We start from the raw sequence: 24,901 nt of genomic DNA on the forward strand, positions 1-24,901 counted from the left end.
TTCAAGATAACAGCTTGACCAGAGGTATTTTAGTTGCTGAACAAGCGTGTGGCTTATTCAGGGGCTTTTGTTAGTGAACCACTGGTTCTGTAACTTAAACTGATGTTTATGCTTACATTATCATTCTCCATCAATGTCGTGTAGAAACCGCTAAAATGCCCATTTTTCCTACTTTTTTGGCTTTGGCCACTTTCAATGTATATAAGAAAAGTAGTCTCAGTTTAAGTTATCGAGTAAAGTGAAACAGAGCTGACAGTCTACTGTATTCAATTAAAACAAGGATTACACAATCAGATGAGTAAGAATGTCAATTACAAACGTTGAAAGCTTAAACTTTATATTGTTTTTCCTTAGATGGCACGAGGAGGTTTCTCGAGTAATGCAGAGAGATAAACCTCATCCTTTGATTTAGGTGAAATAGCCCACTTGTGTTTCTTGTACCTAAACTGCAGGAACATGTACATATAATCATCAAGATCCTTCTTTTTACAAAAGAATCTATCAATCCACAGCAACCCACCCGGTCTCAGCACTCGATCCCAGTCATATAACACGAAATCCATCAGAAGAAGGTCGATCCAACCATCCATTAATCCAGCAGTGTGAATCATGTCCATTGTATTGTCGAAGAACGGTAGCCTCTGGTTCATGGAGATGTACAATGGGATCAAACCTCTCAAAGCAATCATCTCACTGAAAGGAGCTCCCAAGTTCAAAGCAGTTGTGACAAAAGTCACGTTCTTCTCTCTCATTCTTGCTGCAAATGTCCCTGTCCCAACACCATAATCCAATCCAATCCTAATCTCACCTGCCTTCGCTCTCAGAACATCATCAATCATGAAGTCAACTAACAAAGTACTGTTCTTGACCCATTTCTCACTCTCTTTCTCCATTTCAAAACATCCACTGCATTTCGTGTAACCCCTTTTAGGGTTCTTGCTTGATAAACACGCGAAGTTCCTGCATTGGTAGTTTCCCCATCTTACGTTTTTATCATCAGGTAGCTTCCATAATGACTCATTGATCGGATAAGGTTTCTGGTAAGTCATTGATGCTCTTGTTAAGCATCGTCTTCTAGGTAACGGATCACACCCGCTAAGTATCAACTTCTGTGCTAAGTTCCAGTCATCATCACAATACGCTCCAATATCATAATCCATATACTTCTCTAGCTCCCTCTTCATCAACACACAAGCATGACCAATAGTGTTGAAAACTCTCTCTGTTCCAAACATGTTTATCTTCCCAACCCTATTATCCTTTGGTGTAATGTACTTCCTTATCTCCTCAATGAGAAACTTATTGATCAAAGGCTCTTCCTTCTCCGTTGTGTTCCTGATTCCTTCGGGTTTAGGTAACCGGATTTGCCTTAATCCGATATGAGCATAATAAAATGGCTTCATCACTTCATCTTCAAGAAACTTCTTGATCTCTTGCTTGCTTCCGTCTTTGCTCTTCTCCATCTCTTTCACAGTCTTCTCTAGCTTCTCGTACAAGTTGTCCATCTTTTCTAGTACTTCATCAACACGATCGTGCAGCGCCTTTAGATCAAACCCTTCGTTGCTGACTTCTTTGATTGTGTAAATATTGCGGCAAATGTCTTCGTTGTGCAAGAAGTAACCAGCGGAATGGAATCTATAGAGACATGAGAAGCTCACAGTGATCACTATTAACCCTAAGATCACTTGTAACCCTGCCATTAGTCTTCCTAATCGCCATCTAGGCAAACATGATCTCCCCATTTCTTCTTCTTAACCAAAAGAGTTAATGTCTCTCAGTGATTTATCTGACAAAACAGAGTAAAGTGTAAATCGATTCGCTAGCTCTAATCACATTTTCTAGAGAGAACTAAACAGAGCAAAACTGTCCCAACGTGATGATAGGTGAAGGGAAAAAAACATTAAGTATTACCAGGTACGAAGATATATGCAGCCTTGATATATTGATGGAAACCTCGGAAGATATGTTCCTCTCTGGTTTCTCCAGCAAAAGTTGAAGAGATTCATGAGTTTTGTTTCTCAACCTCAAAGCTGAAACGCTATTTGAATCTAGAGATCCGAGAGCTGCGGAGAAAAAGTGTGTGTGTTTTGTGTCTGCTTGAAGAATTAAGGAGCTGGAGATACTTAAAGCTTAAGCCTAAAGCTGACTTATTGTGACTAAGTTATTAGGACAAAACCCACTTACACTGAGTGTCTCCCTATCTTATACCTTTAACACACCAACCAACGTGCCTAATTCCTTAATATTCGGTATTCTCTCATTCTCTGCGTCTTTCAATATATATAAAATTCAAAAGTCAACCATAAGTGATAATAACACCAACATGCATACTTTACATATATGGCAAAAAAGTATTCATGTGTCATGTGTGTATATCATTCATACCTTAAAAAAAATGAAAATGTATAAAAGACCAAAACCCTCGAAAAGTTGGTTATTAAGATATACTAATTGATTTGCTACATAGTGTGTGACTGTGTGTAAACATATAAACAAACTAACAATATATATAAGACAATAATCGTATTGCGTACTCGGCAGGCTATCTCGTCCCGTCAATTCTTTTGTGGGTTTCAAATAAAAGAGATCTTAACAGCATCATGACGATGATTGATGTGAAAGTTTGTTGGAAGTTTGAATACGTCTCTCTCTTCATATCCAATCTTACCTACTTTACGTTGACAAATTACACCAACTCTTTAATTTTGTAATTTTTTTGTGGGCTTCTTGTTCCAATCAACATCCAACGTCGTTTTTATGGGACCCAAATTTTTGTAGTAATGTGGAAATTGGAATTAACTAGAAGAACTGGGAAAAACTCTAAACTCCAAAATATTATCAAACCTAGCTATCGACATTATAAAATGAACCCCGCCGTAGCGTCAATTCACGACAACAAGAGAGACAGTAGCATGTGATGTCCATCCACTACTAAAGATGACGGGTGTGATTTGGTTGGTTTTTTAAAGCCTAATAATGATAAGGGTACGTAAAGTGGAGTAAAGTAGGGAAAGAGAAATATACAAAAATCAGAGTAAACTTCTACAGCGTAAATCAAAAAACAAATTCTGATTGGATTGATATGACGAGAGAGTTATAACGAGAATAAAATTTGTTTACTCAACGTTCTTGTACACGCTTACATTGCTATGTGGTCATTCATACCAGACGTGTCCGTTGTTCTCTCCTTTTACTAGTAGTTTCTTTCTTTACGAAAATGATTAACCCATTATTATTATATCACTTCAACGTTTTTCTCAAGTTGGATGTGTTCTCGTCTGTCGTGTACTCCCATAAATTCGTATAAAAGCAAATCCGGTAACTTGACCCCCCGAGGACGACCCCTTGGGCTAAAAATCCAACTTTATGGTTGGAGGAACACATTTATTCAAAATTAAATAGTTAGATGAATAGTACTATTGAATAGTGATGACCAAAGCAGACCGGAACCTTAAACCAGAAAATAACCCGAAATATAACAAACACGGTACGTTGGTTAATATACAAACAGTGGTCATGAACCGAGACAGAAATAAATGACAGATTGATCTACGACGTCGACACAAAAATATCATGATATTTCTTTCCATTTCTGTGGTTAAAAAACAACAATACTACTATACTGTGGTAGTCTATAAATAACATTCTGGCTCACGGAAATGTAAAATCTCTTTCTTTATTCTTTTTCTTAATTATTAGGGTTTGAATGGAGAAAATGGAGGGAGAAGAGGATGCTACGGAGAAAGGATTGTTACTGGTAAACGACGAAGAGATCAATGCAAACACAACTCCACTTCTTTTCTTCTCCACCTTCATCATTGTCTCCGCCTCCTTCACCTATGGCGCTGCCGTACGTACCCATCTCTCTCTTTCTCTCTTCCTAATAGAACCAAAGTCAGATGTAGATGTATAGGACAAATAAGCTAATTAAGCTAGAGATTCATGACACTTATAATTTCTTAACTTTTTTAGGACTATTTATTTCTTTAGGAGAATTGTTATACTTTAAAGGTCATTAAATTTAAATTTGTTTTTTTTTTGTTAAAAAGTTGTTGTCTAGAAAATATTTGTATACAAATAACACAATTAATAAAGAAAAGAGAAAAAAAAAAAACATCTTTGTTGTTTAAGTGTTTAACCAATACTGCTAGGTCGTAAGTATTTATTATTTATTAAGGGAAGCGGAAATAACATTCCGATACATGACGATATGCAATCTCTCTCTATGGAGATGTAGCTAACAAATTAAGCAAAAAAGATTCATGCCACTAAATTTTTTAAGTTTTTAGGACTAATTTTTTTTTTGTCAACAGAAAAATGTTATAATTTTAGAGTCATGAATTTTTGATTTTTTTTTTTTGGGTTAAAATGTTGTTTTTAAAGAAAGCCATTATTTTTGGAATAATAATTGGAGTTTAAATCTAACCGATAAGTTCTGTGTGGACCTCGAAAATGTTGGATTGGACCACTACGTACATATCTTTTATTTTGGAGTTTCTAACCACACATACAGTACAATAATTGAGATATTTTCAAGGAATGGTGTGGTAAACTGAGAGTATGTATGTAACTAGATCATTTCAATCATTTTTTTGATATATACAACTTTTTCAATCAATTTATATGGTACACAGATGGGTTATACTGCAGATACAATGCACTCCATTATGACAGACTTGGATCTTTCTCTCTCACAAGTAAGTCCACATGTTTCAATATTACATTTCTTTACTTTCAAAACAAAAATTTGTGGATTTTTTCAAGTAAATATTCCAATTTTACAAGAGGAACTATTTGGTTAAAATTGACTACTATACGCCTTCATATCATGATTTGAGATAACTATGGTTATTTTAACGTAAATTTATTACAGTTTTCGCTGTTTGGTTCGCTCTCGACGTTTGGAGGAATGTTCGGTTCAATATTCAGCGCCAAAGCTGCAGCTGCCTTCGGCTATAAAATGGTGAAGTATTCATGCATTATTCTTATTCTATTTTGTCATATATGCCTCTAACTATTAATTATATCGTAAAATTCTAAACCGTCACACAATTTTTTTTTGTTCTCTCACAATTTTGCTTAGACGTTGTGGCTCGCTGATTTATTCTGCATAACTGGTTGGCTTGCAATTGCACTAGCCAAGGTTTCCCTCATACCCATCTAATATTCTTACTTACTAATTTTTGTGCAACTTCAAATAGACTAGTATAGCTACAAAACAAATTTTTCTTTCAAAATTATTTTGACACAGGATATTATTTGGCTTGACATGGGACGGATTTTGGTGGGAATTGGAGTTGGTCTCGTTAGCTACGTGGTAAACACAAAGATTCCTTACAATTTTAGTCCCAAACCGTAATTATATTTACTTCCAACTAATGTTTTTTTTTTATTTTAACTGAAATTGATCGTAGATTCCTGTATATGTTGCCGAAATAACACCCAAACACGTTCGAGGGGCTTTTACATTTAGCAATCAGGTGACTTACCAATCTAAACTCGAATTTCAGATATAATTATTTAATCATTTATACATTAGTTTGACTTATATAACACTAAAATTAGTACTTCGCAGCTGATGCAAAACTTTGGAATTGCAATCGTATATTACTTTGGGAATTTCGTACCATGGAGAACTTTAGCCTTAATCGGTGTGGTTCATTCCCATCTATACTATCCCTATTTTTTCAAGTTTCAATTCTCCTCATTTTTATTTGTTTTCTAACTAAAATCCGTTTAATTTCCAGGTAGTATTCCATGTTGGATACAAGTTATTGGTTTGTTCTTCATACCTGAGTCTCCGAGATGGCTGGTTAGTCATATAAATATATATATAACATGATTATTGTAAAGAGATAATGATATATGAGCATCATATTTATAGGCGAAAAACGGCCGTGACAAAGAAGTTGAAGTAGTTCTTCAAAAGTTACGAGGACCAAACTATGATATTGTGCCCGAAGCTTGTGAAATCAAGGTACCCATATAATTCATTCTCATATTTTTTCCAAAACATTAAATATATAATTCCCGTATTTAGATGTTCATTCAAATTAGTCACCAAAAGAAAAGAAAAAAAATGAACTAGTTACCTAAGAAACTAAAAAAAAAAAGTTTTTATCTTTTATCTTCAAATTCTCACTCAGCTCGTATTTGTGTAAAATTTGTAGATTTCAGTTGAAGCTTCGAAACAAAGGTCGAATATCAGCATTCGTACCCTTTTCAAAAAGAAATATGCTCATCAACTTACAGTAAGATATATCAACAAGGGTTTTATATTTCCATTCATGAAATAACTACTCAATAACCAATTATTCGATTTTTTTTGTGGACTCGGTTTTATTGTGTTTAGATAGGCATAGGTTTGATGGTTATGCAACAGTTCTGTGGATCGGCTGGACTAGGTGGTTACGGAACCACTATATTTAATCATGCCGGTAATCACATTTATTTTCTATCTTCATTAAGATGTACTAATAAATTGTTTTTAATTCATTTAGAATATAATAAACTAATTAACACTTTTTTATCTTTTAGGGTTTCCTGCTCGGATCGGGATGATGGTGTTGTCCTTTATCGTCGTACGTAAAAATTATTAGGATTTTCTAATTTTAAATGCATTTTGACCCCCAAATACAGTATATATTATCGTCCTAGCAATGATTGCGTCATTGACTGCAATGATCATGCATAGGTACCAAAATCTTTTATGGGTCTACTCCTCGTGGATCGATGGGGAAGACGTCCACTTCTTATGGTTAGAATTATATACCACATTTTCTACTATTCTATCTTTGTTTTCTTAATTAATTGATCATGCATTAGTCGTTAATTGGATACTTAGAGGCAATTAGTGAAAAAGAAACTCATGCTGAAATGAAACAAGGATAAAAAGTTCATATGGCGCCGTTGTGGTGCATTCCAAACACTCTTAATTAAGATAAATTAAAGTGATCCTATAGTATAGTGACTGTAGTCAAGTAAACGGCTAACAAAAAGTGTTTTTTAGAGGTTAGTTGATCTAACGTAAATTTAATACATCGAGTTTGCAGGCTTCAGCATCTGGGTTATGTTTGAGCTGTATCACATTAGCAGTAGCGTTTGGAGTTAAAGATAACCCGGAGCTTGGAAAAATTACTCCAATTCTCTGTTTCATTGGAATATTGGTAAGTTTTTCACTTTATAGTTTGATTTTCAGTCTAATATATAAACTTGTAAATTTTATCAAACTGTATCTCATGAGTTATAATTAAACCAAACTAGCTAGGCAACTCTATTTGATCAAGTGTGAAAACCAAACGCAGAAAGAATCATATATACATATTGATTACATTTCAAAAACTGTGACAAGCTATAACGATTTATAATTCAAACAGTCATTTACGATGATGTTTGCAATTGGGATGGGAGCGTTGCCGTGGATTATAATGTCTGAGGTACGTGTACACATGAGCAAACATATTCTTTTTTACTCTCTTTTTTGGATAATGATAATGTTATTCAAATGATCATCATTTTGCTAATATGATTTATGTTAATTATATTCTTGGTAGATATTTCCAATGGATATAAAGGTATTAGCTGGGAGTTTAGTGACCATTACCAATTGGTTCACTGGTTGGATCGCCAACTATTGTTTCAATTTTATGTTCTTTTGGAGCCAAACAGGTGAGTAACATAAAACATACTATACACATATAATCCTTGTTCGATTTCAAAATGATTTTGGAATAGATCAAAAAATAAAAAAAAAAATAAAGAAGAAGAAGAAAGAAGATGTTAATTGATCGTGTGTTTATAAAAATAAATTGCAGGGACATTTATAATATCCGCTGCAGTATGTGGAGGAACAGTTGTATTCACATGGTGGTTGGTGCCGGAGACTCGAGGATTGACGTTAGAAGAAATCCAACAGTCGTTTGGCAATGTTTAGGGTTCATGATGAACCGTTCATCATCAGAGATATATTTAATGCATTAAAAGGTTGATATATATATAATATTCTACATCCTTTGCTAATTTTAGTAGTATAAAGTTTCCATTGTGTAATTTAATTCATAAGATTTATTTTTGTAAAATAATGTATACTTATTTTTATTTTTTTTTGGTTTGTAACAAAATTCAGATTCCAATTCAGATGATGATATGCACAAGTATAATGATGGTACATGTGACTGTAAATTAGTGTGGATGGTAAGAAATTGGAAAAGAAAAAGAACAAAAAAAGAGCCACGTTGTCAAATGAGAGAACCTACAAACGTCGTCGTTTTAAACACGCTCTGCAGGTGATAAGAGAGAGAGTCGACCGTTCGGCAAACACTTAACGACGACCTCTCACTTAAAAATAACAAAAATAACAAAAGATATGTCTCTGAAACCTTACTTCTCTCTACTACACTCATCACAACCTATGAATGCTAAACTCTCCAACTTCTTGGTCGCTCAACAATTCCCCGGTGATCGGAAAACTACTCCGGCCGAGGAGTTTTCTCCGCTGGCTGAGAAATTCAACCGTCGCTTTCTTCTGGGTGTAGGATCGTCCTCTGTTCTTGCGGTTGGTGCCAATTTTTGTGGTATAACGAGTTTTGTACTCGGTTTATCGCCGGAACTCGGCCGGAATCTGAAACTCGATGTCGTTTATCCGATTGGAGGGTATAGCAGATGTATCGACACGGTTCAAGGATTCGGTTAGTAAGTCATCCAATTTCTCCGGTTTAAAGATTTTATATTTATTATCCGGTTTGTTGTGAAATTAAATTAATTTACAACTTTTGTATATATGATCACAGAATTTATATATCCGGTTACGTGGGTTGGAGACCAGACGCTTTTGTATAGAGCGGCGGAGAAGTCAGAACGTGAGACATCGCTAGACCTTCCTCCAACAAGAAACATTCGCCGGAAAAACGTAAATGAACCGGTTGTTGCATTCGGACCTCCCGGTTCGACCGGTGAGCTCAACGTCAGTGTTATCGTCTCCCCTGTCTCACCCAGTTTCTCGTAAGTATCGTTCGTATATATTTTTGTAGATTTTGCATTGTTCATATGGTTTACACGATTTTGCAAGACAAACAACTTTAAACTAGCTAGATCTATTGGTTTTATGGTCTCACTAGTTTCAAGTTACAATTTTCACTACATCTAGTATATGTTTATATTGAAACAATCTCTATGTCAATGTGAATACATAAGTTGGTGTAGACACCTAGACCGATTAGCTAGAAGTGTTGAAGATCGATTTTAAAGTTGTGTAGCACCTAGACCGGTTCTCAGAATATCAATATTTTCTTGTGAATAAATGGCATTTTATTTGAAGACAAAATTGGTTGTTCAAAAAAAAAAAAAAAAAAAAATTTGAAGACAATCAAAACAATGATTGCTTTATGAAGTGTTTATTGTTTATGATGTATAGGATCGAAGCATTTGGAGGGCCAAAAGAAGTAGGAGTAGCAATAGTAAGAACGGTGACAGGATCTGGTCAACGAACAGATTTAAAAGGAACTTTGCTAGAATCTAATCTCAGACAAGATTCAGAGAGAAACTTGAAGTACTATGAGTTGGAGTTTAAAGTCGAATCACCCGTTTTCAGACGGCATAATGTAGCCATTTGTTGCGCTCACGGTGGCCGTCTCTATACACTGAACGCTCAAGCTCCAGAGTCAGCTTGGTCGGACGTGAGATCGGAAATTTACACTACTGCTAAATCGTTCAACATTATTTCTTAAATGTAAACAAATTGTAAACACCAAAAAAGAAACAACACATTACAATTTTATTTTGTTTGTTCAGTATCATACAAATCTCATGTTGATTCTAGACTTTACAAGTAAAAAAATACCAAAGAGACAACTATAATCATGTGTTTTATTGATCGTGCCGCTATATAAACACTGCACCTAGCAATTACTACAAAATTTTGATTAATTAAAATATTTAAATGTTGAGAATATTTTTTAAATTAATTAAAAATATTTTTAATAAAAACTTGCATCTTTAAAAAAACAAACGAAACTAGAAAACGCCCACATCTCTGCTTCCTGGGCTTCGCAATCTCCGATCAAATCCGCGGTTGAAGTCAGAAGAAAGAGACAAAATGGCTATGGCTAGAGCAACCTCTGGTCCCGCTTACCCGGAGAGGTTCTACGCCGCCGCATCTTACGTCGGTCTCGACGGATCTGATTCGTCGGCGAAAAACGTCAGCTCGAAATTCTCCAAAGATACTGCACTACTGTTCTATGCGCTGTACCAGCAGGTCAGCAACTTCCATTTCCAACCTTACGATTGTTGATTTAGGTTTTGAATTTCACGAGATCTGGTGGTTTCGATGTTGATTTCTTTGTTTTGGTTCATCGATTCATATTCATCTCCTCGAATTCTTATCAGATCCTAGAAATGACGCACTTGACTTGTCTGATTTAGCTATATTCCGATCCTGGTTAGGATCCATTGCTGACTGTTTAACTTCTCAGTGGAATGTTGACCGAGATTTGATTGGGAACGTGATTGAAGTAGTCTCATTACTCAGATTTTACGTATAGTTGGTCCTTCAATCGTAGTTTGCTTAGATCTATAGTTGATTCTTTAACATGTTATGTGATTATAATGTCAGAAACTTAGCTTTTTCTCCTGGCTATGATAGGCTTAGTGTTGATGATCTCTTGGATTTATCATATATACAGGCTACTGTCGGACCATGCAACACTCCCAAACCTAGTGCATGGAGACCTGTGGAGCAAAGCAAATGGAGAAGGTTAGATTTTCCTGCTGTCTGCAAATACTTATCTATGATTAAACATTCTTGCATTTATCACTGTCTCTTTTACGTTTCTATGCTTGAATTTGTGAATCATAGTTGTAGGAAGAAGTTTTTCTGGTAGATATTATTAGGAGATACTTAGATTTCATCAATTACTAGAGTGGAAGACTTCAGATGCCTCATTAATCAGGGGAACCGCAGAGGGGTTTTAGTGTTAGCTGTTTGAGGAAAGTTAAAAAATGCAGGATTTGTATTTGCATTCCTGTGGAAAAAAACTAGATTCTTACTTATGTTTTGGTCTACGATACCGAGGTTGTTACTGCTTAGGATGTTTTTAAGGAAAACAAACCTTTAACGTTGTCCTAGTGAACTTTCCTGAAAGAAACACATGCTACTGTTCTGAAGCATTTTTATATATACCTAGTTGGCAGGAGCTTGGAACCATGCCTTCCACCGAGGCAATGCGTCTCTTTGTGAAAATTCTGGAGGTAACCGACAGAGAGGTCTACACTTATTTTTTTTTAAAGAATTTACTCAAGCATAGTCTTGATTTCTTCCCTATTGCTCAATTTTTACCAGGAAGACGATCCTGGTTGGTACTCCAGGGCATCTAATGATATTCCAGATCCTGTCGTAGATGTCCAAATTAATGTAAGTTTTTGTATCCCTTAGGTTTCGATGTCCAAACCATGGGAAATATTACACATATCTTTTGCTTGGCTGAAAAAAAGTATTCGAGTCTTTTAGTGCATTCATTCTCTGTAGCAGAGAACGAAAGAAGAGCCTGTTATTGAGAATGGTAACTCATTTGGTGAGACAAAGACAATTTCCACTGAGAATGGACAATTGGCTGAAACCCAAGATAAAGATGTAGTCTCAGAAGAGTCAAATACTGTTTCTGTGTATAACCAGTGGACGGCACCCCAAACATCAGGTCAGCCGCCAAAAGCCCGTTACGAGGTATTAAGTTTTTTCTCTCTTTTGGATGATAAGTAAAACGTCCTGTCATTCATGTATCTTCTGAATTTTCTGAGTCATGTTTATTACATTCATTTCAGCATGGAGCAGCTGTAATTCAAGATAAGATGTATATATATGGTGGAAATCATAATGGCCGTTACCTCGGTGATCTTCATGTAAGCTACTTATATGATTCTTAAGCATAAGCTGATGATGTAATTGAGATATTCATTTTCATTTTGACGTAGCTTGGCAATACCATCCCCGCTGACAGTTGCTTCTGTGAAATGTATACAGGTTCTAGATTTAAAAAACTGGACTTGGTCAAGAGTTGAAACCAAGGTTGCAACTGAATCAGAGGAAACATCAACTCCAACATTATTAGCTCCTTGTGCTGGTCATTCTTTGGTTAGATTTTAAATTCACTCGTTTGGCTTTCTTGCCTAGAAATATTCAAGACAGGGTAACAAAGAAGAGTCTAGCTATACATACAAATGTTCACTTGTATTCTTTGCTTGTTTTGTAGATACCATGGGACAACAATCTGCTGTCTATCGGTGGCCATACAAAGGATCCCTCAGAATCTATCCAAGGTTAGTGTTTATAATTCTTTGAAGACGATTAGTTGCACATATCTTATAGGAGTTTTCTGGACTCTCAATGATTACATATCATTTTTCTACTGTTCTCGTATCACAGTGAAGGTCTTTGATACCCATACCAGTACATGGTCAATGCTAAAGACATATGGAAAACCACCGGTATATTTTCGCTTCTCTCATGCTGTCTCTGTTTTTCGTTACCTTTGCACGGAAATATTCCATTATTATAAACAATTCAAGTTTTTGGCCGTCACAAGAGACAGGAAAAGAATAGTTGTTTTCTTTCCTTATTCACCCATACTATCTTCAGGGTTAAGTTGCATCTGAATCCAAAACCTTCTCCGTTCTGATTTGGGAGTCGTATATGCAGTTTGGTTACATAAATTGAGACTTTCTTTGTCATTATGTCTTGCTTTCAGGTTTCACGTGGAGGACAGTCGGTCACAATTGTGGGTAAAACTTTGGTGATATTTGGTGGGCAAGATGCAAAGAGATCACTTCTGAACGATTTACATATACTTGACCTAGAAACGATGACTTGGGATGAGATAGATGCCGTGTAAGATGTTATGTTGTTTCTGCATTTTGTTCTCTTCAGAAGAAGTCAAACCCATTTAGGATTAGAGAAAGAACCAGAATATGAATAGATTTAGAAATCCTTCATCTATCTCTTTTAGTAATTAAATAGTCTTTATTGAAAGATTAGCAATTCAGGGCTGAAACTTGTTCAAATTGCAGGGGTGTATCTCCATCTCCGAGGTCTGATCATGCTGCTGCAGTGCATGCGGAACGTTACCTTCTTATCTTTGGTGGGGGCTCACATGCAACCTGTTTCGATGATCTCCATGTCCTTGATTTGCAGACTGTAAGTTAAGCTAAGAGTGTATTTTTCTGCTGTTCTCAAACGTTCTTTGTCGTCTGATATAACTGTCACATGTAGATGGAATGGTCAAGACCATCACAACAAGGTGATGCACCAACGCCAAGAGCTGGACATGCTGGCGTGACAATTGGGGAGAACTGGTTTATTGTTGGTGGCGGTGATAACAAGAGTGGTATGTTCATGCTCTTTTCTATGGAAATTATCTCCTTTTCCCAACCATTTCTGTTTATCCTTCTCTGGAACCTTTCTGGGGAAAATAGATTAGTTGCTTTGTTTTGCGTGGTGACTGAGTTTGTAATAAATTACTGCAGGAGCATCTGAGAGTGTTGTACTAAACATGTCAACTCTTGCATGGTCGGTAGTCGCTTCAGTTCAAGGACGTGTACCTCTTGCTAGCGAGGTACTTACATGAACCGATAAACTAGACAAGACAAAATTTTCACCAAATCATTCCTGAAAAATGCTAGTTGCCTTTTCAAGACTTCCTAAAATATCAGTCATGTGTATTTCGTTTTCACCTTCCTTTCCTTTTCTAACAGGGATTAAGTTTAGTCGTAAATTCTAACAATGGTGAAGATGTGCTAGTCGCTTTTGGTGGATACAATGGGCGTTACAACAACGAAGTAGGGACTGTGATCTAAACCTATAAGTACATTTCTCTTGATTTTGCATTTAGTTCTGATTTTAATTCTTTCTTTGTGGTAGATTAATCTTCTTAAACCAAGCCACAAATCCACATTGCAAACAAAGACTCTGGAAGCGCCTCTGCCAGGTAGTCTTTCTGCTGTTAATAATGCCACAACCAGAGACATTGAGTCTGAGGTTGAGGTGAGCCAAGAAGGCAGAGTACGGGAAATCGTCATGGACAATGTTAACGCTGGATCAAAGGTATATATTCTTGTCAGAATTTTCCTCCTTAATCTATTTGAATATGGCAGCATCTTCTGATTTGTTCGTGATTTGAATATAGCACCTATCTATTGCGATATTATATAGAAATAATATGTCAGCGTATCTGTTTTGAACTTTTGTGGGATCAAGGTGCATATAATATTTTATGGTACTGGTAGTCATTGTACCAACACAGGATATAGTTCAGTCCGGATCATCACCATCTCTTTCGCTCTTACTTTGTTTTTGGGTAATGAATCCCACAGGTTGAAGGAAACAACGAACGCATTATCACGACTCTTAAATCCGAGAAAGAAGAACTAGAGGTATCACTGAACAAGGAGAAGATGCAGACTCTCCAACTAAGGCAGGAGTTAGGAGAAGCAGAATCACGAAATACAGATTTATACAAGGTAATAATTCTATCATCTTCTCGAAACACAAACCTACATGAATAAATTGGTGAACCAATAGTTCATAAAAACTGGTTGCAGCAAACTCTTCCAATTTCACTCACATTTAATCATCTGAATATGTCAGAATTTTTCTCTGATACTCTATATACCTAAATAACTTTGTACTGACATTTTATAGGAACTTCAGTCTGTTCGTGGCCAACTTGCTGCCGAACAGTCAAGGTGTTTCAAACTGGAGGTATGAAACCTGTAGCCACATCTCTTTTATACTGTAACCTACAGAAGATGGAAACTCTGTGAACTGAAACCTGTGATTGAATCACTACATATACTCAAGTATGGGATGATTTAGGAATCTAGGTGGTTAGAACTTACATCCATTCCAAACAGTGGATCCATCACTAATCTCTCTATCATCTGTTGATAAGAAGCTACGTTGGATCATGAAAAGAAAAACAAAGCAAATCTAATTATGGTCTCGTTCTTTGAACCAATCGTTTGCAGGTTGATGTTGCAGAGCTAAGGCAAAAGCTACAAACATTGGAAACACTACAAAAGGAACTGGAACTCCTTCAGCGTCAAAAGGCTGCATCTGAACAAGCTGCAATGAACGCAAAACGACAGAGCTCGGGTGGCGTCTGGGGCTGGCTCGCTGGAAGCCCTCAGGAGAAGGATGATGATTCGCCATGATAATTTTTTTACAGAATTGATATCATTTTCTTTTGAGTAAAGAAATATATATTTTATATATAGAGAGAAATCTTTTTTTTTTTTGTCAAGTCCCTCGCATGGTTTCTTCTTCTTCCAAATAAGATATTTGAATACCGTATCTTTTGAGCTTTGTTCTATATTACCTTTTGATTCGTGTTAGTTCTCTGTTATTTAATACAAGTTATCCCCAGAATATTTTGTTAACCTTTTTGAAAGTGTCAAAAAATTATTATTCTGATGTTTACGACAGTTGTTTAATACTCCACCAGTCACCTCAATTAAGTTTAGTTCATTGGGTAAGAAGACGAAAAATCACGTTTTTACCACAAAAAAAAAGGAACATGACGTGGCGACCTGGTATTGGATGTGAAGGTTCAACCGTTGAGCATCATCATTCATGACGCTGGAAAGTTACCAACATGTCCCTATCAACCTCAAGTTCTTTTTTTTTGTCATCTTCTCCACCTTTCCTCTCATGGGGTTTTCTTAAATTTTCTCTTCCAGCTCAAAATAATCTCAGGATTATAAACAAATTTACACATCTTCTTGCTTCCGAGTTGTTTCTGGGGTTTGATGTCATTGTTAATTTGTTATGAAGCGGTTGAATTCCGAGTGTTCAAGTGTGGTTAGAGATATGGATTCTGCTAGGGTTTTTGGTAATAGTTTTGTTTCTTTTACTGATAATGATGGTTCGTGTAAAAATTTGGAAGCGATTGATCAGTCCGAAGCTTTCCTTATAGAGCTTGATTCGCTTGCTACAGACACTAGAAGTGATGATGAGAAGAAGAACACAGGGATGGCTTCGAAGGTTCGGGACTACAAATCTTACTTGTCTGAGTTCGATGATTATGTTGCAAGCGAGAGAATGGATTCTAAAGTTTCTAAGGATGGGTTTGAAGTGGGAGATATTGATGTGATCACGGGATCGACCACTCGGCCGTGAACACTCGATTCTCTCGGACGTCTCTCAACCACCTCTCGGACAACACTTGGACGCCTCTCGGACACTTATCGACAACTTGGAACCGGCCTTCCTAGTGATGCGCGGTACCAACTAGTTTCCAAGGATCATCAAGGAGGAGCAAGTAAAGTCATCTAATGGGCTTTGCAATCCAAGCTTCAACCCTCACACCAATGGCTCATGGCTAGCATCACCACTTAAGAGCCTTGAGTTGCGACCAGCTTTGGGAAGCTTAGTTCGCGAGTCTTCACCATCGCGCAAGCGTGAAGACGCCCCTAAGTCATTAGAAGGAGCTGTACTCTTTTCCCTACTTTGGGTTTGTCCCAATGGGTTTACCAAAGAGGTTTTAACGAGGCAGCGAACTCTAGTGCATCTCCACTTCGTTCCCGCTTGGCTCATGACTTGGAAACAATCATTGACAAGTTTAGGAGCCAAGGAAGTGAAGATCCTATCACCGCGTCCAGCCAATGACGTGGCTTTTCTATCTCTCTCCCTTCCCTTCCTTTGAATTTCTTCTTGAACCTTCTATGACCGTTGGATTGGTCTTTCCTTTGTTTTACTTTTGCTTTTGCTTTATGGCCAAGTGTAAGGATGAGATCCTGGCCGCGTGTCTAGGGTTTTAGAGTCTCCCATTTGTAAGCCTTCCTATATAAAGGCCTAAACCCTCATTGTAAAAGGCAGACTTGAAGTATTGAATTAAATTTCACAAGAGAGAATCTTGTTCTTGTCTCACCTCTCTCCTTAGTCCAAGTCCGGGACTTGACTACCGAGAAACCCTAGCCGATCTCGAACCGGGTTCGACATCGACTAGTTGACCGTATCACGGGCCGAGCCATCTCCCGTGTGTCGTCGCATCAAACCACCTTCGCGTCCCTCTCTACCGTATCACGTCCGGTTCCTACCGCTCGTTGTACTTTCGCTTCCACTCCACCTTCCTTATCGCATCACCGAGAATCCTTACCGCATCACCAAGGATTCTTACCGCCGCGTTGCCGAGAGCCGTTCCCGCAGTTTACCTTCAAACTCCGGGAATCAATTTCCGCATCGTCCGTACCGCGACCGAGACTGCTCGACCGAAGCCGAGACCAAAGGCCGGATCTCTCGATCCGCTCGTTCGTTTCAGCTCATCTCTCGCATCCACCGTTTGTTTCCTTACTGGATTCAAATCTCCGAGCTTTGTCCGAGGAAAGCCTCATCTAAATTCCTCGGCTCGAGAGAGTTTCGTTCCGTCCGTCCGCAGCCACCGTCCGTCCGTGCGACTCGGTAGACGACCGCGTCCGGCGGTCACATCAGCTTGGTATCAGAGCTCTAAAAGCTCCTGACTCAAAGGTTGTGTCTTTCTAACCCAGAAACTCCTTCCTTTGTTAAAGCTTTCGTTTTTGTGTCTTTGCGGTTCATTAGTTTCATCTTTAGCGTCGTTAGGTCCGATAGTTTTTGTTTTATGCTTAGTTTCCTCGATAGATCGTTTGTTGAGTCGTCGCTTTGTTTATTTCTGAGTTTTGTTCGTCATAGTTCTTGCCTAGGACTTGTTAGATCGATAAAGTAGCGCGTTTGCTTTTGGGTTTGTGTTGTGGTCCCAAAAAGTTTTGCTTTTTGTGCGTGAGTTTGCTTTTAGGCGCGTGTAGGTTTCTTTTTGCTTAGTCATAGTTTGTCATCTTGTGTTGCTGTCCTCAATCATTGACTGCCTAGATAAATATCTTATCCATCATGTTTTGGACGCGTTTTTGCTCACGAATATTCGTTTTGCTTTGACGAGGTACCATCGCCACGTCACGACCGAGCACCGATCGAGCCATCCGCGTATCACCGTCCAGAGCACGTATCATCACCCGCGTATCATCGTCCAAGCCCTTATCGCGTATTGTGTATCATCGTCTGATCACTATCGAGCCACCGGACGAGTCATCGGCCTTCCGTATCAGCCGATCACACCGGCTATCCGTACCGACGTCCGATAACCGTTGGCCGTCCGTACCATTGCCGCACCAGCCGACTGTGTCATCGACCGACCCCCGTCGGCCGACCGTACATCATCGGCCATCCGTATCAGCCAATCGTGCCGGCTATCCGTACCGCCATCTGAACATCGTCAGCTGCCGTACCAGCCGTCCGTCTCAGTCGTCCGTGCCGACGTCCGACCATCGTTGGCCGTCCGTACGAACCGTCCGTACCAGCCATCTATATCGTCGTCCATACCGACGCCGACCACCGATTGTCGTCCGTACCGTCGACAAAATCCGACAGTCGTCCGTACCATCGACGATCTCCGACAGCCGTCCGTACCATCGACCATACTTCGTTTCCAAGACCGCGATCAGTATGCAACACTCGATTCAATACTGATCAAGCATGGATTTTGACGGAAACGATTCCGAGTTGGGATCATGGTACGATGAAGATCATGACTTTGGTCCGGAGCAAGAGGTCACCGAGGACGAGCCATGGAACGACGAACACACTGGTACCGATCCGGAGCCAGCGACTACCGAGAACGCGTCTTGGTACCAAGAGGACTTTGAAGAAGGCTCGGAACTAGAGGAACACGAGCATGGATCACCAGACTGCTATTGGCCGTCTATGTCCCGAGCTACGCGCTATAACAAGCCAAGGTCGAACCGCTATGATGACTCCGACAATGATGACCTGGGTTCTTACTATACGCCGTCCGCATATCATCGAGAGCCGCGGAAGGAATACTCGAGTTGCACCCGAGCAATCCCAACCTTTCCATCGCACGCATCATCGAGCAAGTCAAGTGCTTGCCGCACTCGGAACCAAGGACTTCCGAGCTGGTCACCACGCGCAACACCGATCAATCCGTCAAGTCGCGACCGAGATAAAGCCAAGGCGAGCATTGTGGTTTCTCGGACTAAGTCAAGGGAGCAGACCGCAAGGAAGCCAGCGCAATCTCCCGGAGCACCAAATTTCACGGACGAGTTGATCTCTATCCGATCTGAACTCCAACACCTTGGAGAAATGTTGGGCCAGGCAGCGAGATCTTACACCCAGGGAGAATCATCACGGCACCAACACTCGGCCCTTGTAACTGTACCAACACCAGTCCCGCGAGTTCTTCATCAGCCGGAACAAGGTGACTTGACGCGGAACAAGCCGAATACCGACTTGATTGAGAACGCCGCACCAACGACGCAAGCTAACCGTACGCTGAGCCTAGGACGTGATTTCGATCGACAAGTCTGTCCAGAAGAAGTCATTAACTCGGGAGGAATCGTAGAGAAGCCAGCCGAGCCCCCAGACCGACAAGTTCTTACACTCGGAGGTCCAAGTTCGGGTCATTACGCAGACCACGGAAAACTCTTTACCGCTCTCGATCGAGGCTTAACCGACACTCGACCGCCGCGTCCGGAGCCGACCATAGTACGCGAATCCTTACCCAGGACGCGTACCGAGCCATCAACCGAAGTCCAAGGAGATTCTGGCCGCGCAATTGAAGTCATATCCGGTAATCACTCGGTAATGGGGAGTTCCAAGTTAGCTAGGCCACCGGAGATGGCCATTGATGGATCTTTTCACTCGGTATTGTCCATGACTACTTCAAGTAGTAAGCTCCAGCTGGGAGTCGCCTATACCGTGCCATCCTTCTCCACCCTTAGCGCCAAGGCCGTTACCGCACAAGGTCATATGGCGATGTATTTGTCCAACTTTGGTGCGGATCAAACTTATGTGTGGCATCCTGGAGAGTCTCAGCAAGCAACCACGGTTCATGAAGGGATCCGAGCGACCAGTGCCGCTGGCCTTACCGGGGAAGTCCTATCCTTTTCTCTTAAGGCCTTACTGTTTCCTTTTGATCCCGGTAAATTAAACCGCGGTTGGCCTTTTGATGCTGCTGATTTGGGTTTTCCTTTTTGATCCAGGTGATGAGCAAAGTTTTGAGGCCAAAACTTCTATAAGAGGGAGGGAATGATGTGATCACGGGATCGACCACTCGGCCGTGAACACTCGATTCTCTCGGACGTCTCTCAACCACCTCTCGGACAACACTTGGACGCCTCTCGGACACTTATCGACAACTTGGAACCGGCCTTCCTAGTGATGCGCGGTACCAACTAGTTTCCAAGGATCATCAAGGAGGAGCAAGTAAAGTCATCTAATGGGCTTTGCAATCCAAGCTTCAACCCTCACACCAATGGCTCATGGCTAGCATCACCACTTAAGAGCCTTGAGTTGCGACCAGCTTTGGGAAGCTTAGTTCGCGAGTCTTCACCATCGCGCAAGCGTGAAGACGCCCCTAAGTCATTAGAAGGAGCTGTACTCTTTTCCCTACTTTGGGTTTGTCCCAATGGGTTTACCAAAGAGGTTTTAACGAGGCAGCGAACTCTAGTGCATCTCCACTTCGTTCCCGCTTGGCTCATGACTTGGAAACAATCATTGACAAGTTTAGGAGCCAAGGAAGTGAAGATCCTATCACCGCGTCCAGCCAATGACGTGGCTTTTCTATCTCTCTCCCTTCCCTTCCTTTGAATTTCTTCTTGAACCTTCTATGACCGTTGGATTGGTCTTTCCTTTGTTTTACTTTTGCTTTTGCTTTATGGCCAAGTGTAAGGATGAGATCCTGGCCGCGTGTCTAGGGTTTTAGAGTCTCCCATTTGTAAGCCTTCCTATATAAAGGCCTAAACCCTCATTGTAAAAGGCAGACTTGAAGTATTGAATTAAATTTCACAAGAGAGAATCTTGTTCTTGTCTCACCTCTCTCCTTAGTCCAAGTCCGGGACTTGACTACCGAGAAACCCTAGCCGATCTCGAACCGGGTTCGACATCGACTAGTTGACCGTATCACGGGCCGAGCCATCTCCCGTGTGTCGTCGCATCAAACCACCTTCGCGTCCCTCTCTACCGTATCACGTCCGGTTCCTACCGCTCGTTGTACTTTCGCTTCCACTCCACCTTCCTTATCGCATCACCGAGAATCCTTACCGCATCACCAAGGATTCTTACCGCCGCGTTGCCGAGAGCCGTTCCCGCAGTTTACCTTCAAACTCCGGGAATCGATTTCCGCATCGTCCGTACCGCGACCGAGACTGCTCGACCGAAGCCGAGACCAAAGGCCGGATCTCTCGATCCGCTCGTTCGTTTCAGCTCATCTCTCGCATCCACCGTTTGTTTCCTTACTGGATTCAAATCTCCGAGCTTTGTCCGAGGAAAGCCTCATCTAAATTCCTCGGCTCGAGAGAGTTTCGTTCCGTCCGTCCGCAGCGACCGTCCGTCCGTGCGACTCGGTAGACGACCGCGTCCGGCGGTCACATCAGATATGGTATGGGGGAAGGTAAAGTCACATCCTTGGTGGCCAGGTCAAATATTCAATGAAGCTTTTGCGTCTCCCTCTGTTCGTCGTATGAAGAAGATGGGTTACGTTTTAGTTGCTTTCTTTGGAGATTCTAGTTATGGTTGGTTTGATCCTTTTGAGCTTATTCCTTTTGAGCCTCATGTCTCAGAGAAATCACAGCAAACTGATTCGATTCACTTTGCAAAAGCTGTTGAGGAAGCTATGGATGAAGTTGGTAGAAGGTCAGCTCTTGGTTTGACTTGTAAATGTCGGAATCTTTCTAACTTTAGGGCTACTAGTTTTAAAGGTTACTTTGTTGTTGATGTGCCTGATTACGAGCATCGAGCTGTTTACTCTTCTAAGCAGATTCAGAAAGCTAGAGATAGTTTTTCATCTGTTCAAACTCTAGCTTTTGTCAAGGGATGTGCATTAGCACCTCAAGAGTGTTGTGATGATTCAGAAGACAGCATCAAGTCTTTCCAGAAGAGAGTAGCGGTTTATGCTTTCCGCAGGGCAGTGTTTGAGGAGTTTGATGAAACTTATGAGCAGGCCTTCAGGGCAAGATCTTCTCTGACGACACAGGAACCACTTAATAGAGCACCCCCTCGAGGTAGCATCACCTTTCAGCGATCCTGGCATTGTTTTGAATACATTTTTGTAATATTTCTGCTTCATTTTGCTGGATTCGATGGAGTTATATTGGACCTTTTATCCTATGTATCACAGAGATGCGGTACTCTATAAATTGGTGATGTCTTTGAGGCTTTTTTTTGTTTGTTTCTCGAGTCAGAGAGCTTTGCGTCTTTGATATCCTTGAAATTGGCCTTTGGTAGAATTTATAGCCTTTTAGAGTTGTATACTTAGAATGCTTCAAAAAAGGCTTGGCATATCTTTGATTCTTAAATTCTGCATTTTAAAGCAGCTTCGCAATGTGGCGTGTCATTTTACCTTTTTTGTTTTGCTTTACTTACATTGTTTTTGGGTGGTTGGAATAGATTATATCTTTCCTCATGCGTTGCTTATGTTTACAGCCCCCTTGAGTGGTTCACTGGTCAGTGCAGTAACTCTGAGCAACACAAAGATCTCTACACAAGCTATCAAAGTAAAGGATTCTACTAAACAAGAAAAATATCATCCCAAAAGAAGAGAGGAAGCTTGTGATATGACAGTTGAATTTGGCCAGGTCCAAGCATCTTTTGAGCTTCAGAGCATCGACGGATCTTCAGCTGGGGATCATATACTGCAGAGAAGGACTCCACATCTCCAAACTCCCAGGAAACATGAGCAGACCGGGCATGTCAGCGTGAACTTCACCTCTTCAACCGGTGATATTCCTATAAAGAAATCCTCTGTTTCAAAGCTCTCACATGATGATGACAAGGGTCTATCTCAAGAATCAAAGGTGAAAATGGGAGAAGTAGCTACTCTACTTCCAGATCATGAGAAATTTGAAGCAATGACCTGCCTTAAACAAGATGAGACTGGAACAATTTCTAGATCTAACCAAGGCGCTCTACCGCCGTTTATTGAGGGGAAACGTTCTGCAGGAGTTGGGATAAAGAAAGGCAATGACCTGAAACGGTTTTCTGAAGAAAGAAATGGTCGTCCAAAGCCGAAGAAGAAGATGAAGAAAGAATCTGGGTCAGAGCTGAACCGTGACAGTCCAAATAAGAGGAAAGCTTTGTCTTCTGGGGAAGCTTGGGCCAAGAAATCATCTCAATTAGATTCATCAAATAGACACTCCAATATGATGATTATGAGAAACTCTAGACTTGATGGTCGGACGCTGTTGAGTAATTTGCAAGCTCTGTCGCTTGACCCTTTCTTTGGATCCTCGGATAGAAGTTCTACTAGAGTTGTAAGACAGTTCTTTTTGCGTTTCCGATCGTTTGTTTACCAGAAAAGCTTGGCCGCATCTCCTTCCACGACAAACCCGTCAAAATGTGCAAAAATTTTGAGCAGAACCAATGAAACATCAAACTCCAACTCCGAGAGAAAACGCCTTTCCTCTGCCCAGCAACAAGATGTCCCATCAACTAAAAAGCTAAAGAATACCAATCAGTTCAAACCAATGGCTTCTGACAAGAAAACCAACCAAGAAGCAACGAAGAGACCAAGTCTTGCACCCTTTAATCTAGTAAGAGACCGAAGTGGTCCAGTCCCCATCAATGCCAAACCGGCTATAGGTCAACCAGAAAAGAAGATGGCTCCATCTGCAAAGGTCGCTGAGCCAACAATGCTGGTCATGATGTTTCCTCCTGGTACGTCTCTCCCTTCCACCGCTCTGCTTAAGGCTAGGTTTGGACGCTTTGGACAGTTGGATCAATCAGCTATCAGAGTTTCCTGGAAATCCTCGACCTGCCGTGTTGTCTTCCTGTATAAAGTCGATGCGCAGACTGCCTTAAGATATGCATCAGGAAGCAAATCTATCTTTGGCAACGTGAACGTGACATACTTTCTCCGCGACATGAATGCTTCCTCTGCACCCGGAGATCATGAACTGAAGAAAGCCAAGACAGACGAACCAATCACTGAACCATTGAACGAGCGGCTAGAGCAAACACCGCCAGTTAGCCAACCAAACATCCAGCTCAAGTCCTGTTTGAAAAAACCATGCAAGAACGGTAATGGTAACCACAGAACAGCACGAGTGAGATTCATGTTGGGTGGGAAAGAAACAGAGACACTATTTTTAGTTTCGGGTAGAAACAATGGAAATCACGCTTCTTCTTCATCATCATCATCATCATCATCTGTTGCTATGGAATATGTTAGTCAAAACACGGTTCCGTTAACATTGCCTCCGATTCTTCCTCTCTCTTGGCAAAACTCAAAACCGAAGCCTGCTGCTAATAATGAAGTGGATCAAGTCGAGCCACCATTAGACCCGTCGCAGCATAAGGTGGACATCTCCCAGCAGATGATAAAGCTATTAACAAGGTGTAACGATGTTGTGGCTAACGTCACGGGTTTGTTGGGTTACGTCCCTTATCATTCCTTATGAAATAGTACATATAACTAGATTCTACAGTAGTATGGTTTACTTGTACTCTCTCTCTCTCAATATCCGGAGTTGACATATAAACCAAATTGAACCGAAACTAAACCAGAATGTGTTTATATCTCTAACTTTATTGGGTTTCCTATTTTACCACGAAAAATTAATTTGCATCAAATCAAATGAAATAAAAATTGATAATATATTCACTTTTAGTTTTTACATAACCGAAACCAAGAAACCAATTTTAGACGTTAGCAAGGTGTAAAAATATTACGTTTTTGTTTTGCCTTTAAACTTTAGTACGCCATGACATTTGCATATGTGATATGTCTAACATGGCATAGTCATATTTTATTTTACTAAAAAGTGGATATTATCGAATCCTAGCAAATATATTTTCTTATCTAACAACAAAATAATATACCAAAAGCTTTTT

At 40.1% G+C, this 24,901-nt stretch overlaps 5 protein-coding genes across 6 annotated transcripts; 4 read left to right on the plus strand and 1 right to left on the minus strand.

The window, feature by feature from the left end:
- On the minus strand, nucleotides 235-2,454 carry LOC104744673. Its single transcript, XM_010465761.1, has 2 exons — nucleotides 1,912-2,454; nucleotides 235-1,786 (listed from the first exon to the last, which is right to left on the minus strand). Exon 2 carries the CDS (start codon nucleotides 1,740-1,742, stop codon nucleotides 351-353), a length of 1,392 nt encoding a protein of 463 aa, XP_010464063.1. The 5' UTR covers nucleotides 1,743-1,786; nucleotides 1,912-2,454; the 3' UTR covers nucleotides 235-350.
- Nucleotides 3,678-8,097, plus strand: LOC104744675 (sugar transporter ERD6-like 12). The gene is made up of 17 exons (XM_010465764.2): nucleotides 3,678-3,850; nucleotides 4,635-4,697; nucleotides 4,874-4,963; nucleotides 5,084-5,143; nucleotides 5,252-5,317; nucleotides 5,415-5,480; nucleotides 5,576-5,651; nucleotides 5,748-5,812; nucleotides 5,885-5,977; nucleotides 6,171-6,251; nucleotides 6,353-6,437; nucleotides 6,538-6,581; nucleotides 6,695-6,757; nucleotides 7,053-7,166; nucleotides 7,377-7,436; nucleotides 7,554-7,668; nucleotides 7,815-8,097. Exons 1-17 carry the CDS (start codon nucleotides 3,707-3,709, stop codon nucleotides 7,931-7,933), a joined length of 1,404 nt encoding a protein of 467 aa, XP_010464066.1. The 5' UTR covers nucleotides 3,678-3,706; the 3' UTR covers nucleotides 7,934-8,097.
- Nucleotides 8,323-9,816, plus strand: LOC104744674 (psbP domain-containing protein 7, chloroplastic). Its single transcript, XM_010465763.2, has 3 exons — nucleotides 8,323-8,687; nucleotides 8,790-9,000; nucleotides 9,413-9,816. The coding sequence occupies exons 1-3, from the start codon at nucleotides 8,366-8,368 to the stop codon at nucleotides 9,723-9,725; spliced, it is 846 nt and encodes a 281-aa protein (XP_010464065.1). The 5' UTR covers nucleotides 8,323-8,365; the 3' UTR covers nucleotides 9,726-9,816.
- LOC104744676 (acyl-CoA-binding domain-containing protein 4) lies at nucleotides 9,992-15,425 on the plus strand. Of its 2 annotated transcripts, none has more exons than XM_010465765.2 (18): nucleotides 9,992-10,252; nucleotides 10,680-10,750; nucleotides 11,181-11,244; nucleotides 11,336-11,407; nucleotides 11,522-11,716; nucleotides 11,815-11,892; nucleotides 12,014-12,124; nucleotides 12,243-12,309; nucleotides 12,416-12,477; nucleotides 12,738-12,877; nucleotides 13,057-13,183; nucleotides 13,259-13,373; nucleotides 13,513-13,601; nucleotides 13,741-13,824; nucleotides 13,907-14,089; nucleotides 14,359-14,505; nucleotides 14,687-14,746; nucleotides 15,013-15,425. In XM_010465765.2, the coding sequence occupies exons 1-18, from the start codon at nucleotides 10,094-10,096 to the stop codon at nucleotides 15,196-15,198; spliced, it is 2,010 nt and encodes a 669-aa protein (XP_010464067.1). In that variant the 5' UTR covers nucleotides 9,992-10,093; the 3' UTR covers nucleotides 15,199-15,425. The 2 variants fall into 2 exon arrangements, with proteins under 2 accessions (XP_010464067.1, XP_010464068.1); XM_010465766.2 differs by having other exon boundaries at nucleotides 11,525-11,716.
- On the plus strand, nucleotides 15,694-24,520 carry LOC104744678. Its single transcript, XM_010465767.2, has 3 exons — nucleotides 15,694-16,124; nucleotides 21,448-22,074; nucleotides 22,496-24,520. The coding sequence occupies exons 1-3, from the start codon at nucleotides 15,812-15,814 to the stop codon at nucleotides 24,466-24,468; spliced, it is 2,913 nt and encodes a 970-aa protein (XP_010464069.1). The 5' UTR covers nucleotides 15,694-15,811; the 3' UTR covers nucleotides 24,469-24,520.

The sequence above is a fragment of the Camelina sativa genome, chromosome 15 (assembly GCF_000633955.1).
Source record: "Camelina sativa cultivar DH55 chromosome 15, Cs, whole genome shotgun sequence".
In the NCBI taxonomy this organism is placed as follows: Eukaryota; Viridiplantae; Streptophyta; class Magnoliopsida; order Brassicales; family Brassicaceae; genus Camelina; species Camelina sativa.